Source organism: Podarcis raffonei, chromosome 6, assembly GCF_027172205.1.
Source record: "Podarcis raffonei isolate rPodRaf1 chromosome 6, rPodRaf1.pri, whole genome shotgun sequence".
NCBI classification, from domain to species: Eukaryota; Metazoa; Chordata; class Lepidosauria; order Squamata; family Lacertidae; genus Podarcis; species Podarcis raffonei.
Window position 1 is genome coordinate 62915029 of NC_070607.1, and position 21276 is coordinate 62936304.

General features: G+C 42.0%; 1 protein-coding gene across 3 annotated transcripts in view; it reads left to right on the top strand.

The window, feature by feature from the left end:
* Positions 1–21276, top strand: part of RAP1A (RAP1A, member of RAS oncogene family) — a 93121-nt gene that overhangs the window by 52049 nt on the left and 19796 nt on the right. For 2 of the 3 annotated variants that reach the window (XM_053393482.1, XM_053393483.1), the window contains exons 2-3: positions 2054–2124; positions 17519–17602. In XM_053393482.1, coding sequence (XP_053249457.1) covers positions 17546–17602 — 57 coding nt within the window. In that variant the 5' untranslated portion in view covers positions 2054–2124; positions 17519–17545. The remainder of the gene's footprint in view (positions 1–2053; positions 2125–17518; positions 17603–21276) is intronic. The other variant, XM_053393484.1, reaches the window with a different exon arrangement.

Here is a 21276-nt window from a genome sequence, read left to right on the forward strand (position 1 = left end):
TTTACCAAAGGTGACAAAGCCCTTCCTTCTTCTCACAAGTAATAGCAGAGAGGGAGACATGGAAAACAGGACAGGGAGTGATAATCAAACCTGCCCCCATGCTTACTGTAATAATCCATATGACTGATTATCCAAACACCGTCTGTTTCATCTCTTGTCACCTTCAGTGGCCATGCCATATTTGCATGGCACCCCACACACACTGTTAAGTGTTTCACAGCTAACACTGAGCAGAACAGGGACATGGTCTTTGTGTCTATATATTCAGGTAACCTTTAGGGCCTGGCCTGCTTTTGGAAGTGCCACATTCAACTCCAGAAATTGCCCAGAGAAGGAATTGTTGTATTTTCAATAGAACACGTTCTGGTGAGTGGTCTGTAGTCCTTCCTGTTTTGCCCAAGACAAAGCCAGCTGGCCTGTGGCTGCCTGAGACAAAAGCCCACTTGGGATGATCTCTCTCTTCCCCAACCTTGTCCCTGAAAGACTCCCTTGGGCCTGAAGCCAGGCCCTTCACAGTTCCTCTAATGGGCTGTCATCTCTCAATGGAGACATTCTGTGCTGGCTTTCAGGCTGTGTGTAAAACCTACTAATTTTAGCTCATAAGCGCTTCAGTGATCTCGTGGACTAAGAAAGAATGCTAAAACACTAGTTACCTCTTTGTCTCTGCGCAGGAGAATACGATCCATTGCTTTTAAAATGGGAGATGGTTTTAGAAGCAAGCAAATAATTAGCCAATTGTCTGGAGAGAAATCTTTCTCGCAAGACTTCACTTATAATGCACAGACTACAATAAAGATTATTTTGCAACTGAGATAACTGTTGAAGAAAGCTGGAAGCAAAGGCTAGACCAAGAAAAAAGAACGTGGCAATAAATGACACAGCTGTGTCCCCTTTTACTCCAAAAAGACTTTTAAACATTAGTGAAGCTATTTAAGTATTAGGGAAACTGTGGGACAGTACTGCATGAAGCACACTGCTGTAATTCCAAGCACCACAAGGGAATTTGTATAAAAGGTACTGCTTGGTACCTTATGTCCCCTCAACAGAAATAACTACGTAGTATATCCTTTGTGTAAGCAGGATATTCCATGTAAAGGCACGTGACTGCAAGCTTGTACTGTAGCTTTGCTTTAATGAGAAGTTGCATTGAGCTGTTGTAGAGCCTCAGGAAGTTTTGCTTTTTTATGAGTCCTCTATTGGCTTTTTCTTTAGGTTGTGTGTGTTAATAGCTAGTTTTTCTAGGGGAGGGGGGAGCAAACTAGTGATTGAGTGTCATAATATTTTCTATAGCCCTTGTATGTCCCCACAAAGCAATAGTAGATAACGTAAAAGTACAAATGCTTCAAAAATGCTTAGGGAATTAATAGAAAATTCATCAAACTGCTCATGCAAAAGTTCTCTTTTCTAGTACTAGCCATTCAGTTTAGCACGGCAGTTTTTAGACAATGCTGGGTTGTTCAGCAGTTAGCATAATATAATGTAAGAATGTACAGTGGGAGGCTCCTATGGTTAGCATTAAATTGTTTAAGCTAACTATGCCATTATTTTGCTTCATGAACTTAGGAAGTGTGGTGTGTTTGTGAGGAGAAAACTAGACTTGGGCGTTGGGTACCACAATTTAAAGGCTGGAGAATGTTGAGCCTGCAAATATTCTGATGATCATAGTTCATGTTCAGGGCACTCAGAGGCATTTTGTCATGAAATTATATAGTAGTATTGCCCTTTTGAATCAGTTTGTATTACTTCAGACTTTTGTAAACTTTTGTTTGCTGGGTTTTATAAGGTCACACAAATGCGAGATTCCAAAATTTACATTCACTTGAAATGTTCCAGATAGCCTGACTTGTTAATAGATGAATTCATCTTTCTGCAATCATGTGCGCTCAGTACTGGGAAGCATTACTTCATTGAATGGGGAGAAGAGAGAAGTGTCTTTAAAGTTTGTTGAGTAAGGCTTGGCAGGCAAACCCTGTAAAATAAGAATTTGATCTTACATATTCTGTTTTTAAATTGGTTAAAAGTAATTAATTGTAGTTTTCTTTTCTTTTTTTAGTCCCTTGGAGGGAGATTGGGAAGACCTCTAGCAGGTGCTGTCAATACTGATGAGAGATCTTATATGCCAAGGTATGGAGTGTTTTGTTTTGTTTTTAAATAATAATAATAATATCTACATCTGCTCTGACCGGAGGTGTCTTGAATTGAACCTGTGACTTCTGCATGCAGGGCATGGTCTCTGTCTTTGAGCTATGAAACCTCTAATGAAATTATGACATTGCATGCATTGAGGAAGCAAGAGAGAGCCCCATGCATTTCAAAATTTCTGTTCTCTCCACCCCCTGCAGTATGTTTTTAAACAATGTGCTTTCTGCCATTATCAAAAGTTAACACAAACTATCCTTCCACAAAAGCATTACTACAACATCCCGTTCTTTGCTTAGATTGTTGCTATGCCTCAAGGTTTTCAATATTTTGACATCCTCCTGTTTAAATGTGGGTGGGCGGAATGGATATTTCCTGATGTTTGAACACATCAGCTTGCATCCTCTGCATATTTGGGTGCACCTTTGCATCTAACACAGCTTATTCCTAAATTAACAGTGAGTGAAAGGTCAAGAATATGGGCACAGGCAAATCAAATTGCCTTTACGCAGTTCATACTACATTATGCATGTACCCAAGTATGAGGATGGCAAGGGAAAGAATTTCAGGGTGTCCCTTGGGGTGTCCAGTGGCACCGAGGTGGGATTTTCTTTTGACAGTCTGCCAGGCCACTCCACTGGGTCCAGACTGGCATTGCCCAACCCTCTGGGCCAATCCCACGAATTCCTCCAGTTCGCTGCCCTTGTCCCATTCCTCCTACCCCTCTGACCAGTCCCACCAAGATGTATCCACAGGAGTCATGACACTTACAGCAAGGGTGAGTAGTCTTCAGGCTTGTTGAATTGTGTGTGTGTGTTTTATTAGAACCCCAAGATTTACCAGCCAGGTACAAAAGACACACGTTAAAAAAATAATGAGCAGGGAATTTCTGAGTGCTTTCTGAGCCTAGGAATTTCATTTTTTGTACCAGAACTGAAATGAGTTCACTATCCTTTCAAAAAAATAGCCCACTTCTGGTTTGCTTCTGAATATAAAATTAAATTTCAACCTCCTAATTTAAGTGGAAAAAGTTTACTTTGTGATAGTTATCATTAAGCAGCTGGAAGTTCAAAACCCTGGCAGGATCTACTGCGGACCACCTAGAGCTCTACCAATGCATCCCTGTCTTACTCCTTTAGCCTTTCTTGGATGCACCATTTATTATATCACTTTAAAGACTTCTCTGCAAATACTCTGCAGAAAATCACTGCCCCATTTTGTGCCTGTTGAACTGAGAGTTGAAAGTGGATTGTAGAAGGCCATCCATGGATCAGTCAGAATTTGAACCCAGGTCTCCCTGATCAGTTAAACAATATTTTTTCTGGACCATCGTGGCTCTTGGTAACTAGTCCATTACTGAAGTTTGAGTGCTAACTCTTTCAGCACATCTACCCATCTTTTTCTGGATATATTTATTTAATATAAAACAAGTATCACTGACCTATATCCCAAGGCTGGCAGTTGACTGAGTGCTCTGAGGATGTTTGGAGTTATTCAACTACTACATAATTATAATGTACAGGGTCAGTAATACAATGCATTTCGGTTTGGCCAGGTTTTTCTAGCTTAAATATTCGTGGCGGGTCTTTGCATTTACAGAAAGTGTTCTGAATTCACCTATCAGGATTAAATTCATCTGTTCATCTGTCAGTAAGCAATTTGTAGTTCCTCAATAGAGTTTGTCACAGTTAATCTAAGCGATAAATAAACTTGCATCCTCACCTCCAACTCATGATAGTTTTATGAGCTGTGCAATCCATCTAAAATGAGGTTGTTTAAAACTGGCATAGAGTCTGGCCCAGGTATCTGCTGACTAACCAATAAGAGGCATGATGTAACCAGCAAGAGATAAAAGTCTTTTATTAAATGAGAGACTTTGCTCCTGTATTTTCTACAATATGAATGAGCAGATTTTACTGCCTGACCTGTGACTACTCCTAGGTTGATATGGTTATCCCTGTCTCCTGGTTTGTTACACAAATCATATAACATTTCAAATGATAGTCTGGCAAGAACACCATGGCTAGGTTTGGATGAGCATATATTGACTTCTTAAGCTTGTGTCTGTGTTCATGCACCCTTCCCTTCCCATTGTGCTGCAGTTAATTCCAGACATTTTCAGTTAACCATAGTTTCCCACCACAATCACAAAACTAAGGTTACAAGGTTTGGAACAAGCTAGGATCTTAATCAACTTCAAACTGTTTAATGCCCTATCTATTTCTGAACCTGTTAACCATAGTTCCCTGGGGCAGACCTAATGGGAAGCTATGGTTAATTAATTGCTATGCTTAACTGAAGACTTCCCAGCTTATTGCAGCCCACAAATAAGAGAAGGGGTGGCATAGGGTGAGAGGCTTACACACATCTTAGCTTATTAAGCTGAGACATGAGAATCTGGATACATTCTGCAAGGATCCATTTAGATAACATACCAAGCCATGGTTTGTGCCAAGCATGGCTTGAGCTTCCAAAATATGCAAGTGCAAACAGTGCTTCTCTGCTTTCTTTTTCCATCAGTTCAGCACTTCAGTCTCTAGGTGCAGTAATTCATTAAGGAGGAGGAACAATCATAACTGTAGTTTGTCAATTTAGATATCATGTTCTACCATGGTTAGCACAAAATATGGTTCCTAATTCTAGCTCGCTGGTTCATTTTATACTATAGTTTGTCAGTTTTAAGCATCACACCATCAAACTATGGCTAAGTATTCTTAACCATGAAGCCTATGGCAGTAGTCTTGAGCCTATGGCAGTAGTCTTTAGGGCAGGGGGCGGCAAACTATGGTCCGTGGGCCGGATTCGGCCCAATTGCCCTCAGGATCCGGCCTGCGGACAGTCCGTGGATTGTGGGGATTCTGTTCATTAATTTTTTTCTGTGCCATTTTTTGGGGGCGCCATTTCCCTCCCTCTCCCTCTCACACACTGGAGTGCCTCCTCCCTCCCTCCTCCTGGCTTCTCCCTGCCCTTTGTAGAGGAGGAAGGGAGCTGGGTTGAGCTGGCTGAGTAGCACTTTGGGCAGCGCCTCTCCAGAGCCAGCCAGCCCTTTGGGGCAGCTCGTCTCACCATTGCTGCCGCCGCCAGCCTCTGCCACTCGCAAGAGCAGGCACAGGAGCCGCAGTTGGCAGAGTGCAGTGCAACGCCTCTCCAAAAGGGCTGGTTGGGTCCGGAAAGACGCAGCACTGTGCTCTGCCAACCACGGCTCCTGTGCCTGCCCTTGCAAGCGGCAGAGGCTGTCGGCTGCAGAGGGATGAGCGGCCTGAAAGCAAGGGCAGGCACAGGAGCCGTGGTTGGCAGAGTGCTGCACCTCTCTGGAGCCATCCCGCACTTGCGCGGGCAGCACCATAGGTAGGCAGGGGGAGGGGAGAGAGGGGGGAGAGAGAGAAGTCCCCTCCGCCGCATGTGTGCATGCAGTCCAGCCCGCCACAAGGTCTGGGGGACAGTGAACTGGCCCCCTCCCAAAAATGTTTGCTGACCCCTGCTATAGGGTGTGGGTATGGGTGTGTGTGTCTGTCCACATCCTATATTTCACAGTCCATATTCTGAATAAATGGGTACTGCTTTATGTATCTCATATACAGTTAATTCTAAATGAGAGTAATATACTGTTCTGGGTGAAAGAAGGCCCCAGACAGATGTGCAAAAATTAAGGCAGCCATGTGCATATATCTATGTCTCTAAGATAAGCTGAAAGGGTTAGGGTCACAGCTTAATATAGATTTCATTATTTGATTGCATTGTTTTTTAAAAAAAGTTGCCTGTAGAAAAGTGTGTGAATAAATTGAACCTTCTTTTCTATTTTTCTTTAAATTTTTAGCTTCTCTTAAAGCTTGAACATAATGCTTCTTTTCTGGTGTTACCAATTTCGGTACTTTCCAAAATTACAACTTCCCCTCTTCTCAGTACAAAACAGCAGTCTTGTAAAATGAAGAAAGTGAATTTTGCTGCTTAGGGAAATTTTCAAGTAGAAGACAAGATGCAAATAATGATGACTGAAGTGCTTTGCCACCTTTAGTGTGCAAATACGGTTGCTTATTTGTGTACCTCCAGGGCAGCTGTACAGGAAAAGACACTGAATACTAACTGTGAGGCTTTTCATTGTTGTAAAGTTATAGGCATCTCTTGCTTCTAAACTAATGGTCACAAGGGATGTCGCAGCAAGAGATACCAGTGATTCTCCACTCTTCACCAGTCTGACTCATCTCTGCCTCTTGACTCCCTCCTTCCATGCTTCAGCTTTTGCCTCTGATGCTGGATTTCTGTCTGCCACAGACTCTCCCAGCTTACTAAGCCCTGTTACCCCTTCAGCTTCTCCTTCTCATTCTTTTCCCTCCTTTTCCCTGTGACTACTGATTGTTGTCCCACCACCACACCCTGGCCTCTGAGCCTTCTTCCGTTGGTGGTTCTCCAGCGGATTCCAGCCACCATTCCTCTGCATCCAACCAGTCTATGACAATAGGATTGCAGTCTCAGTTTTACTGCCTGTCATGTGATACCAGCATGAAATCTAGAAATTTTTACTATATAGAGTGGGAGGCATTTTTGAGATGCTCAGCATGTTGTCTAGAATTGTATTCTACCCCATAAGTGAGAGAGTCTAGTTGTTCTGCCTTAAGCTTTTATTGATCATTGCAGATTGGTCTATCATTTCTCATAACTTTTTTCCCCTGCACTTAATGTGTTTATACTGGACTCTGGTGTGTGTAGCGAATTGTAACACACTTCCCGCAGCCCCCCAATCAAATCCTGGCTTGAGAAACTAGATACACACAAACTGTGTGCAGCTACACACAACTCCTGTGGAAGTGGGTCAAGCAAACCAGAAAGCTGCAGTCAACCATAGCTTCCTGGAAACTTTGGTTAGCAGCTTCCAAACTGGCCAGGTTTTGAAATAAAGCTTTTAATCCTGGGTTAAAGTTGGCTCGCCAAATGTTCCATGCCAATGCTTGGAAGCCATTAGCAATAGTTTCCAGTTTGCACATGACAGGAAGCTATGGCTAACTCTGGCTTTCTGGTTTGTTTCACTGCTTGTGCATGCGGAAGAATGCAAGCAGCAGCAATGAGGCTGTATACAGGTGCATGCAGTCCATGAATATCCAAGTTTATTAAGTCAGGATCTGACTGTGCAAACATGGCCAGGGTATTGAATGCATTGTCATCCTAAAGTACAAATGATAAACCTGTGACCCTCTTGATATTGTTGGACTCCTACTCTTGCCAGCATGGACAATGATCAGTGATGATGGCGGCTGGAGTTCAACAACAAATGTAGGGTTACAGGTTCCCCACCCTTGCTGTAGAGTCTTGGTTCATTTACAACGGAAGAGGAATCTCTTAACATGTTGCAAACAAATTGATCAGTATTTTTGTTAGTCTTTAAGATACCACAAGACTTCTCCTACAGACTACCTTGACTACCCCTCAGGACATTTTCGTGCCATAGTTTTCTACTCTGTAAACACCTGTAACTTTCAAGTTCTTTAGGGCTTCGCAACTGAAAAAGCACTTTGCTGTTTTGGTGTCCTTCCTTAGCAATTTTTTTCCTCCTTCCGAATTGCCAAGCCCTTTGACCCTTTGTCCACATAACTCTAATATTTCCTGTTTAGATAGTGTTATGTAGTTGTACAGATTTATGGGAACTACTCTGAGCCCTCTGAGATATAATGAGGTGCAGATCCTGTATTACAGCTTTTCCCAAAAGTGTACATTCAAGTATTCTGCTGCTATTGGGAAAGGAGGGACATTGGATAAAGAGAAAGTTATGCTTTGCTACTCTCCCTGAAAAGTCCCACAGGCAAGGGCCTGAAAGTTTTCTCTGACGTACATGATGGAAATCGTTAGATGATGAGGCCTTAAATATTGGAGCTTTGTCCCATATATAAACCCTATGCTAATGTGGTCCAGCTAGACCTGAGTGCCGGAGGCTCTCCTGAGAGTAAACGAGAAGGGGCAGCCAGCCTTATGGGACTCAGAAAAACCTTCTAAAACCAGTGGGATGATGCTGTGGAGTGCCTTGGCCTGGCCTCTGGCAGTTCTGCCTGAATACTATGGATATGCTTGAGCATTCTGCACCTGCTCTTGTAATGATGTTTGTCATTCCTGCCAAAAGCATTATGGCAATTACCTAATTAAACTTCCCAACATCCCTATGAGGAAATGAGGCCAGGTGCTGGCATTTTACACATGGGGAGAATGAAGCTGAGAGCTGTGAGTGCGTAAGAAGTGCTCAACTCCCAAGTTGCTGGTTGGTTTAGTATGGTGTTCGTGTCGTCTGCTGGAAGCTGCTTACGTAATACTGTGTGAAGGTCATATCTTCATAGCATGTTTCTTTCCTATTCCTCCTGAAACGAAAAGCTTGTACAACCAATAGTGCCTGTTCATTTTTTTTCAAAAAACTTTCCTTGAGCTCCTATGCTGCATCATAATTGGCTTTTGAAATGCTCCCTGCTTTCAAGATCAGTTTTTTTGGGGTGGTGCAACATGTTAGAGTGCTGGAGGCGGGGGACTTCTAACTGAGAAACACTCAAGGCAAAAACCTCTGGGTACACAGAACTAGTTTCAGACTTGTTTGGGCCCTGTCCTCCGCCTTGCCCTCTAGTTAGCCTTTGGCAATCTAATGTTTGGGAGCTCTTCTCATTCCTATTTAGTAAATTGCTGTTGGCTCCTCTGATTTCTGCAGATGTGTTTTGTCACATAGATTTTTACAGCAAAGCTTGCATCAAAACCCTTTATTGGTGAGCAAATGTGGCAGTTTGTTGAAAAGAAAAATGGCTAGGCTAGTATAGCAGTAAAAGTCACCCATAAATAGTAGCATAATTCTTTTCAATAAATATCTGCTTGGGTATTTCTCTCATTTAAAAAACCAAAAACCAAGGATCAGACTGAATTAATAGATGCGTGACACAATTTCACCTTAGTATATTGCTGGTCTGGAGTGGGTCCTCCCCAATTTCCCATCCCCCAATACTATATCTTGTACACCAGAGTGTCAAACTAGACAGACAGCTATTCAGAAGATTCCTTTGCAACCCATTCTTTCAAGAAAAACCAATGTGGTCATTGTTCAGAACTTCAGCACTCTTTCCATAGCTGCCAGCCAGCAGAGTAATTGGCAGAACAGTTGACTCAAATGCCTGCACAAGAAGAGAATTGTTATCCTCCTCCTGACCTACTAACTAAATGACACACATACTAGAACACCAGTGAAACACTTGAGTGATTTCATTTGTGGCCATTATTAGTCTGCACACATCTATAGGAACAACCACAGCAAACTGTTACCAGGAATAGATTGGATTTGACCTCCTAGAATTTGGTAGCTGGGTTGCCTAGCCCAGGCATCAAGCTTTTTCTTAGACGAAACCCCACTCTTGCAACAGCAGCACATGGGTGTAGATTAAGAAAACCAGGAGGAGAAAGCTACCCGTTGTCCCAAATGTTTCTAGAGACCTTAGAGCAGCTGCTCTCACTTGAGGCCAGATTCACCTACATCTTGCATGCTTATTATGGGCTGCTTTGAAGACCACCTGGTGCATGCTAGATACTATGCCTCCATAGTACTTGGTCCTACCTATACCTTTGCTGCTAGCTGGATTTTGGTTTTACATTCCTGTTAGATCTTAGTAAAAAATGGTTTTATTTGTTGCTTAACTGCAATGTATATGTATTAATAAAAGATGTTTTGATTGGCCTCATAATTGTATAACTGTTTTGCTCAAAATTTGAAGACGTACCTTTTGATTAGTAAATTACTTTAAAACGTTGCTCTTTTTCTCATGCTTTGGGCATGATTTTCCATGGAAAAGCAGCGTTAAAAAAACCTAATGATTTGTCTTAACTTTCGGACTTCCGGGGTGGCGCCATCGGCAATGGCTGACTCCCTCTGAACTGGAGGGACCAGCTCCGTGCGAAACGGGTCTTTTCCGCTACGGCGAAGCGGGGACCCTTTAAAAAATCACAGGTGGATGAAGCCTGTGACCATGGGACTCGGCGGGCACCTTTAGCACCCCCCCAACCCGCAAAGGAACCCATTAACGGGCTCCGAAGCGAAGAGGGGGATGTGGCGCGGTGCTGTGAGTCTACTGCTTTTTCCATGGAGCGAAGCCGCATAGCCGTTGCCGGAGAGCGCTGCCTTTTCCCTGGGACAATTTGGCATCTAAAGAATCACCCGTGAGTACTTAAAACTCGAACAATTGGATTTTAAATAAGGACTGGCCAGTAGAGAGGAATTGGACTCAAAATTTACTTTAATTTGGTACTGAAACGGGAAGGTCTAAACAGGAAGTCAGCCTTCCGTTTCTTTGTAGTCAGAATAAAGCAAAGACAACGTAATCTAGAGCTTAGAAAATTACTTTCAAAGGATTGATTTTCATCATTTAAAATCGTGGAACCCCCCTTCGGTAGCAGGAGAAGAAGGGGGATCTCTTTTTGGACTGTTTAAACCTGCAGAAGTGAGTTTAAAGTAAAGTAACTTTCCACCGTCCTGATCCTGGAGCGGAGTGTCAGGACTGACGTTTGAAGCTCATTGACCAGAGACAAATGTTTTTGACAGACAGCTAAAAGAAAAGTAACATAGGGATTCCATTGTTTCCTTTCGCATTTTAAAGGAACAAATATTGACTGAATATCTTAAAAAAGAAACTTTGTTGCTACTGCGTTTAAAAGAAAGAAGAAACAGAAGTTTTCCCCCTAGAGGGAGACTGTGAAATTGTAACCAACTTCAGGAGCTTGCAGCTGTTACAGATTACAATCGTGGGAAAGGACTTGTGACCTTGTAGGACAATGCTTCCAGAAGCTCGGTTGGGCGTTCTCTATAAAATAAATGCCCTATTGGACCAGCTAGGTCAGAAGATGGATATGATGACAAATGCGGTCAGAAATTTGGAACAGGCTGTAGGAAACTACACAGAGCCTACCCAGGAACTAAAACAGGAGTGTGCTATGACAGCACAGATGAGAGAAGAGGATACTGCTGAATACTGGGTGCCAGAAATGGAGGGAGTTGCGGCTCTGCAGGATTATGAGCCTTTGGATTTGACAAATGAATTTGGAAAAAACCAGATTTGGAAAGACAAAGTTTGGCTTGGTTTGGAAATGGGGGGTTGGATTGACCCTCCCATGCAGGAATATTTGGACTTTCTGAGTCTGGTAATGGGCCGTCAGATGTTTGGAGCTGTGGGGGCTCTTAATTTTGGAGGGAATCTGAAACAGGTGTTTAAACATCACATGGAGTTTAGTCTGGACTATGGAAATGGGGCTGTTTTGCTGAAAAGGGTCAAAAACATTACTAAGCTGGAGTTCCCACGAGTGAAAGGAAAATATGAAGAAGAGTCGCGGAGGGGACATGGAAGAGACTTGAGGGCCTCGGACATAAGGACACCAGGTTAATGCGGTAGATTAATGGGACAAAAAGGACTGACAAAATCCGGGACCAGGAGGAAGGGATGCTGGATGAAGATTGGACTGTTTTACATTCTTTTTTTTTCTTTTGTCATTAGGATTGTTTTAAAATAATTGATGAATGTTAGAAAAATGTTGAAATGGAACTACTTGGTTCTAGTAAAAATGTTTTAAAGAATTAGGTTAATGATATGGTTATGAGAAGTTGATAAAAACAAGATTTAAGTTTTAAGATCTAAGGCCTGCTATAAGACAAGATGAAAATAGATTGAGATAATGTAAGGACAAAATATTGTGAACTATGGAAAGGATTTGCTGCGATAATTACTAACCAGGATACAAGAAAGGGGGGGAGGAGGAGGTCAAAGAAAGAAGGTAATGAAAGTTAAAATTTGAGAATGATGGATGTATTTTTTCTCCTTATTTTTCTCTTTTTTCTTTGTTATATATTTTTGTTTTCTTTTTTTGTATTTTTTGTACCTACGTTTCTGTGAAACTTTAATAAATATTTTATTAAAAAAATTTAAAAAATGATTTGTCTTAACTTTCTCTAAAGTGGGATATCAAATCCAAATTTTTCTTCTGCAAGACTCATTTTCCTGCACCCAAGAAAGGCACTAATTATAGTGGAGGGTGTGAAACATATATCTAACATGATAGTGAATGTTGTTTTGAAAGGTTGTGTGTTTTTTACAAAATAATACCTGTCTATTCTACCACAATTAATGGTGCAGTCATAGAGAGCGAATTTGCACATTTGATAGCTAGAGCTGAGTGCCCCTGAGCATGCGAGGAGCATATTCCCTTTGCAAAGGGGATGTGACTTTGTTTCTCTGGTGACTGGAAGTTGGTGTCCTCGGTCTGCTCTTTATCCTGTTTCCTTGCCTATGGAGATTATGGTCCCACAAGATACCTTGGGAGAAAATGTAGGGTAAGATGGCAGGTAAATTGGTAGAGTGGATGTGGAGCCGTAACTAAGGAATTGCTGGTTTGTCTATATGACACCTGGATTAGAGGAAGACTTGCCAGATTTACTTAGCAAAAATGGATTCTGAACCCTCCCTGAACCCTCGTTCTGAAATTCTTACCAGCCGAGCGCTTTGCGTTTCCCGTTAGGTGTTGCTGGTGAGTCTCTGCTTCACGTTGGGAGGCAGTAAGCAAAGTTAAGCCTGCTACCCAAGGCTTGTGCTGAGAGTAGGATCACTGTCCAAAACTGGGCAAATGTATTGCAGGGCTTCGCTGCAGACAGTGGCAGGCTCCGGGTGGTAAGCTGGAAACATAAAAGTATGCTGTGCAATGCCCAGTGAAGCATCCCTCACACCATTGTACCAACATATCCAGAAAGTGTACCTGTTGTATGGCGTATTCGAGACTTAGCCTAATGGCGGAAAACACGAAGGGTTAATGAAGAGATATTCCTTTCCTTGACTGCATAAAATTTCCAGACCTGGAGCACTACTGGAGCCAATACACTAGTGGTATTTAGGCATTCACTCATATGAGCAGGCAAAATGGTGTTGCACAAAATGGTGCCCAGCTCTAGTACCCTCTACTAATGGTGGTGGTGGTGTTGGGAGCCCTGAAGCAGGTAGCATCTTCGAGGTGTGAGGATTTAGAACCCTGCATAGTCAGGGAGCCAACATATGTAGAACAGTCTCCCCACTTAAGACCTTCCTCATTGAAGATAGGCATGTCACTGAGGGGCACTGAGTACATTCCAGCTCTTGCCTTCATTCAATTTCAACCAAATGCATCGTGGGATAACAGCTGGTTCAGATGTACAGCCTTATATAGGGAAGCTGTAGTAGTGATTATTTTCTTGTTGGCTATAGAAGCACACAGTGTCGTATTTGTCCCCTCCCCAGACAGAAATACCCATGCTTAGGTACCAGTGCTGGAAGGAAGGATGTCCTGTTGCTCCTGTAAAAAGCCTAAACAACTTGGCTTTTTGCTGCCTGTGGTAATAACTGCTTGGTCTTGTACCATTGCTATTGGCTACTGTTTCACATTCCTGCAAACCTAGCAGTTCGAAAGCACGTCAAAGTGCAAGTAGATAAATAGGAACCGCTCTGGTGGGGAGGTAAACGGTGTTTCCGTGCGCTGCTCTGGTTCGCCAGAAGCAGCTTAGTCATGCTGGCCACATGACCCGGAAGCTGTACGCCGGCTCCCTCGGCCAATAAAGCAAGATGAGCGCCACAACCCCAGAGTCGTCCACGACTGGACCTAACGGTCAGGGGTCCCTTTACCTTTAGTGTTTCACATGAGCACACAGCTACCTCTGATGGAACTTAACCAGAGCAGATTAGCATCAAAAAACAGTCAAAAATGGTCTTGTGCACATAACTATACACTTCTCTTACTTATATAGTCAACTAGATCATTTTCCTCCCATGTTGTACTTCTGAGGATAACAGCAAGAGTAAGAGTTATGGTTGGGGAAACTCATAAATCTAATGGCAAAGTTGGATTGTGATTTCTCCAAAAGAATTAGGCTGCTCTGATCCCATAGCTTTTGCTTTTCTGAATCCTTACTTGGGAGCAGGGCTATCTTGGGGAGGACTGAAAAAAAAAAAAGAATGAGAAAGTGATGTCATGGCTTGGCTGGGCTCAGTTGTTGGGGCAGCGAAGGCTGGTTTATAATGTAAACACTGTTAAAATGTTTATCGTTGGTTTTGTCATTTTCCTTATTTGTCGAGTAATCTTGAAGAGAATGAAAGGTTTTCTGGTGCAGCTTAGTGACTGGAGAGATTTCCATAAAAAGGCACAGACATTGCTTTGAGGAGCAGAAAGGTTTCTCAGTTGGCAATGGCAAGTGAGGCCTGACCTTTTACAGGGAGAAAATATTGACCTAAATCATTCCCTATCGGGGATGGGAAAGCAATCTCAGTCTCCTGCAACTTGCCGCTATAATTTTCTTGCTTAATTGTACATACTTCTGTGCAGCTGAGTGTGAAAAGATAAATTGCATAAGCAGGTATTAATGCGTTTAGTGGAATTTTAAGGAGGGTCTTGTTTTCCAGAGTTCATATATGCATCTAGCTGCCTTATTTGTCACTGTTACAAAGTTTAACCCACCCACCAGAATTGAGTTTGATAATATCTGACATCATCTAAGAGGGAAAATATATTTTTTGCATTAGTTCTCTGTGTGGCTTAATGAAGCTCAGGAGTATCAGAGGACAGAGCAGGTTTCTTAGTTTAGTTCCTTTCACAGCCTCTGTGCTTTGTACTGCCCATTTCTCTCCCAAGCTCAGATTTATTTATTTACTTATAGAATCATAGAATTGTAGAGTTGGAAGGGACACCAAGGGTTATCTAGTCAAACCCCCTGCAATGCAGGAATCTCAACGAAAGCATCTCAACAGATGCCCACCACCTCTCATGGGAGTCTGTTCCACTGTCAAACAGTTCTTACCGATAGAAAGTTATTTCCAGTTTTATGTTGGAATCTCTTTTCTTGAACTTGAATCCATTGGTTCAAGTCCTATCCTCCAGAGCAGGAGAAAACAAGCTTGCTCCTTCTTCCATGTGACAGCCCTTTAGATATTTGAAGATGGCTATCATATCTCCTTTCAGTCTCATTATATTTATATCGCACATCTTCTGTGAACCACACTGAGATCTTGTGATGAAGTGTGGTATATAAATCTAAATAAATAAATGATAACAATCTTCTTCCAAAGGAACCAGGGAAAACATATGAACACTAAAACAATACAATTAAAACTTCTGGGGGAGGGAACAGTTAAAAGCTTCTAATCAATAGAAAAAATCTTTAAATTCGGTCTCATTAAATTGGTTTTGGCCAAATCTTGATATAAATGTCAGCAGTTTGTAACTTGTTCATCCACCTGTACTTGCCTGGCCTTTCCTTTCCTTTTCCCTTCCCTTCCCTGACAGAGACAGCAGGCAGGTCTACCTCCAGCACTGACCCCCACACACCAGGAACCGGGGTGGGGACCCCCTTACACATTGCGTTGCTTGGCAGAAAACTTTGCCACAGCAGCCAGATAAAATGAGGATGCTGGACTTGGAGGGAATTGTTCCATCACACTCACTGTGGCATTGCGCACTTGGTAGGACCACAAATGAATGCATAATTGATCTCAGAAATAGATGAGATTTTTCATATGAATGAAATATGAAAATTGCTTAATTTTGTCCAGTTCTAAATTGAGCTGGAGAATGTGTGCTTCACCTATCACTAGTTCAGTCTGTTTTCCTTTATTCAATGAAGTTTTGAAACAATTTTGCCACTAAGGCATAGTTTATAAAATAGTAGTAATAATATTTAAAAACTGGAAAACTTACTTTCTACTATATATATCAAACTGCTCCTTTCTGGGTGCCCCAGATTACAGCCATACCTCGGGTTACAGATGCTTCAGGATGCGTGTTTTCGGGTTGCGCACCGCGCTGAACCCAGCAGTACCGGAACAGGTTACTTCCGAGTTTCGGCGCATGCACAGAAGCGCCAAATTACAACCCGCACGTGCGCAGACGCGGCACTGCAGGTTGCGAACGTGCCTTCCGCACGGATCACGTTCGCAACCTGAGCGTCCACTGTAAATACATACATACATACATACATACATACATACATACATACACTCTTCCTCTCTCTCCCCTCTACCTCTCCCTCTCCCTCTCCCTCTCCCTCTCCCTCTCCCTCTCCCTCTCTCTCCTTCCCCACCCTTTCATTAAATGTGGCACAGTGGACCACAAGTGGGAGGCATTATATTTTTCTTAGATTTTTACTCCATTTTTTTCCTCCTTCGTTTCTTTGACTTTGTCTCGTTTGATTGTTATAAACCAGCTGTATGTTCATAAACCAGCTGTACGGGCGGAAATCTGGGTTATTTTATGTGTTTTGTATAAGCCTGTTACATGTTTTTACTTACACAAAAAGTAATAAAATACTTGGAACAAGGAATTAAGTATTCTGCTAAGCAAGTTGATGCAACTGCCAAAGGCTTGTGAACTTAGCTTTTCAAAGTGATTAGTCAAAGAATTGTAGAATATACAGGCGATCCTTTATCAGATTCTCTGCTTCTGAAGTCTCTTTTTACTATGTTTATTTAATATTTACTATCACTGTAATATTTGCTCATAAAATAACATCTTTCAAAGAGAACATATCGACTAAAACAACAGTATGACATGAGAATGGTGGTGGCGGCTTTTTGTTTTGTATTGCCATACAATGTTTACTGTGCCTGGAAACTGCAACACATTTTTCAATCATCCTGCTGTGGTTTGATGATTTGTTTGCTTTTAAAATGAGTTTCGTTTTGTTAATGCCTCCGTCTGTTCTTGAGGGGCAAGATAAAGATCTATGATGTTCTTAGAGAAGCCAGGGTTTGACCCATTTGGCTCCCAACACCAACAGCTTGGAGTTTAAAACCTGTGAGTGTTCATACTGCTTGCTCGCTACACATCTACAGATTCACAGTTGTAGTCATAAGTTGCTTCTGGTGAATGTTTGTGAGATAGAAGCCACTCCTCCTATTAGTTCTCATTGAATCAAGAAAGCTCAGAGGAGAGAAGGCTACCTCACTCTTTGTACCTGGGTGGAGAGCCTTTCTTTAGGCCTCTCACATCTACAGAGCCTTGCAGAAGGTAAAAAGCTGTCCTTGCCAACCCCCCGACCCCAGCAATTCAGACACAGATAGCCCTCCACCCATATTGAATCTTCTATGTTAGTTAGGAAACAGGTGAGAGATGGCAGTGGGGCAACTATAAATAATAAAGGCTGGCTACCAGGTCCAGTCTAGACTTGTGGACCTCATTGAGTCTCTTAGGAGTTATAAAGTTTGGCAGAAGGAATAGCCACATCACACTTGTCTATCATTGGCCACTATATACCTCTGCTAATAGGTCTGAATGTGAAGATTCAGAAGCAGTTTGGTTCATTACTATCCCTTGTGCATTATTTCACATGATGACCATAACTCCATTACTTCTTTTCTTTTCTTTCCAGACTGTCAGTATTTGAATAGACCACATCATGCGTGAGTACAAGCTAGTGGTCCTTGGCTCAGGTGGCGTTGGGAAGTCTGCTTTGGTGAGTTGAGTCTTGATTTTTTTAATGGTCATGACCATAATCATACAAATAATATTATCAAAAAAGCAGTCTTGAAATACTCAACCCTGGGTGTTAATGCCATAATTAATAATTTGCATTCGGCGTACAAAGCAATCAATGACTTTTACTAGGTGTAAGTGTAGGAGGAAAAAGCTGGCCTGAGCTTGATGTTGGGGAATTCTAGAGAAGGGTGGCAGTGACTGGGAGGGTTTCTTTGAATTCTGCAGCCAGAAAAGCCTGCAATCTGTGATTAGACTATTTAGGTGAGGGATTTCGAACTTCCGTTTACTAGGGGACTGCTTTATTCTCTAAAGTGCTCTGGGGAACTAAAACGTGTGTTGTTCTGTACAAGCTGATACCCTCATGAGATTGCCTCCATAAATATTTTGTGTTGTCTAGCAGCAATGACATCTAAATTACGATGTACATATGTTCAGATATAGCATTACAAACGCATATAGATGTAGATAACGCATATAGCATCCAAGGGATATCTACAGTGCCTTGAAAGTTGAGATTTTACTACTTTTCCTCGCAAGTGAAATTTTATACAAACCTCTCAGCAGGCCTTGATTAAAATCAGGGAGGGGCATCAGGACCAAATAAAATTGGGCTGTGGCTTGCAGCTGGCCCAGAGGAAACCACTTGGCTATCCCTAGTTTAGGTCAGTTTGTCTATGTCTGCATTTTTTTTGTAAAATGTGCACGTTTTGCTCTACGTTACTCCACAAAACGTACAGTGTTGGGCTTTGTAAAACAGTCACCTTGGGAATAGGGATGGGCCTTGATTATGTGGCACAAGAAAGGATTAGGACTTCTGCTGAGAGCTTGTTCAACAACTGGCCATGCTGTTCAGGCTCCTTTTTATTGCACAACATAGTGGAAAAACAGATTCTGATTAAGTGCTGATCTCTAGGATTCTGGAGAGGTTATGAGTTTCGCTTGGAATACACTTTTTTTAGCTTTGTAGTGTAGTCACAGCCCTGTAGCTTTCTAGACTTTGCAACTTGTGCTCTGGCTAACTGTGTCTGAATTGCTGGAGCTGAACTATTGTAGAAAGTTTAAAAATACCACATTTTTAGATGCTGGTAAACATCGCTGGCTATTTTAAATTAGACGCCTTCAAATTACTGTTCCTCCGTGTTTGCTCTTCTCCTGTTTTTAAGCAGCCTTAAATAAAGTGAGACGTGTGGGGAGCTGGGCTTCAGAGAGGCAATGAATTCCATGTGGTGTAGGTTCTTATAGCATTCTGTGGCTGATGGTTTGCCATTCTCTGTGACATTGAAATAGACATGCAGACTAAAAACTACCATGCCAGGATGGGGATACCATTTTTAGTGGATGCCCACAATATGCTTTAAAATAATAAAACCAGAATGAGAGAACAACTTACACCTAATGAGCACGTACGTCTTTCCCCAAAAGGGCTTATGCCATGGTGACAAAGCAAGTGAGCAAAGCCAATTTGGCCACTTACTAGCTGTGGACTTGCTGGGTGGCTCTGGAGCAAGATGTTCTCCTTTGCTATTTTTGTGGGGGCGGGTCATAGTGAGATGATGGACAGAAATACTTAAAATTGTACAACACTTTCCTCTGTACTCTTAACAGCAAAATTCAAACTGTAAAGCAATACGAATAAAGGTCTTTGATAATCTTTGGAATGTTGCAGCACTCCTGGCTAACTGAGTTGGTGGGAGGATGATCTCGTTTGTGTCTTCACATTACTCTTGGTCAAGCATTTCATGCAGAATCCATAGGCAACAAATAGAAATTCAAGGTGCTCCTGGAAAGTTCTGACAGGAATGTGGAACTGTGGTTGCTTACTTAGAAAAGGAGTTTGATTTATTGCACTTCCTAGATGGGATAGCAAATGTAGTGAACCAAAAGTCCATTCCCGAGTTGGCAACCGCAGTTTGAAACCCACATTCCCGTCTGTCTACTTTCCCAAACATAAAATGAGTACGATTCAATTTGAAAGTGTCTTTTGAATAAATAATAAGCTCCTCTGAATTAAAACCCTCTTCATCTGATGTCTGAAGTGCTTCTCCTCAGTTGTCACATGTGTGCCTGTCAAATATAATCTTACACAAAACACCTACTATGAAAAGGTCATCACAATAGAAGCATCAAGTTACAGAATTTGTGTGTGTCTATATAGGCATACACACTAAACGTATAGGGGGAGTCTAAACAAAACAGTGCAAAGAGTAGCATTAAGTCTATCACATTTCTATGCACCAGCCTGCCTCTAAGATATTTTCTGAAAAATGGTCTCTTTGTGGTCAGCTTCAGTGTATCCTGACTTTCACTAACTGGTTTAAGAGCATTAAAAATGGCAATGCCTGATTGTAATCATTTATTTACTAATTTAGAGAGTTAGGAGATTGTTCTAAATAGAAGAAGGGTATATAGTGGTACCTCGGGTTAAGTACTTAATTTGTTCTTAACTTGAAACTGTTCTTAACCTGAAGCACCACTTAAGCTAATGGGGCCTCCTGCTGCTGCCGTGCCGTTGGAGCACGATTTCTGTTCTCATCCTGAAGCAAAGTTCTTAACCTGAAGCACTATTTCTGGGTTAGCGGAGTCTGTAACCAGAAGCATATGTAACCTGAAGCGTATGTAACCCGAGGTAACGCTATAGTTGGTAGCTGATGCTTTAAAGTGGATACATGAGAATGATGGGTAATGGAGCTCTTTGTGATGACAGAGCTAAAACCCAGGGTTTGTTACAGGCCATTGCCCCTGGGTGGTCAGTTGATGCTGGTGAGTGGCTAATTTAGATTGAGTAGGGGTTGTTGGTAAGGAAATACAGATGTACCGTCTAAGTCCTATAATATGATTCAGTTTGCCCAAATGGGCTGCCATCCATCGATAGGTTGGAATGCCTTTACCTGGCAACTGGATAGCTCAGTTGGTGAGACTCTTAATCTCAGGGTTATGGGTTCAAGCCCTATGTTGGGTGAAATATCCCTGCACTGCAGGGGGTTGGACTAGATGATCCTCCTGGTCCCTTCCAACTCTACAATTCTGTAAACTGTAGATGACAAGTGATGTTCTGTCTCTTTCTTTGCTGTGCCTGTCCTGCAATAGTTGGATTTTGCTGAAATCTGTTTTGGCAATGTTGGAATAAGACCTACTAATGCTAGCCATAACATCAGGGGCTCATTCACAATTGCATATTCCAATATGATATAAGCCTTCGCCTGCCAACAATATCTTCTTCCTGTTGGGATGAGTAATTATTGGATATAGAAATAAGACATCATTATTACTGTCTCCAACTGAACTGAGGGCAGTGGAGGTTAAGGCAGTCAGGACTAAGAACCAGTTAAATGAGGTGAAGGTTGCTATGACAACAGCTTACCTGGTAGGAAGGTATTGGGAAACCAATAATTGACAACAGCTTATGTTTGTGTAGCTGTCAATTCGTAGAAGATTTTGGTTTCTCTCAGTCTGTCATATCTCCAAATGTTCACATTTCCACATCAATTTGCAATTAAAATGAAAGTCTTCATGAATATGCCCATTTTCTGTGCAATTTTGCCTAATATATACATTTTTGCAAAGCGATTTCCCCTATATAATGCATTTTTGTAAATTTTCACTAATATATGCATTTTAAAGCACACTTTGCCCCCATTGCATGCATTTTTG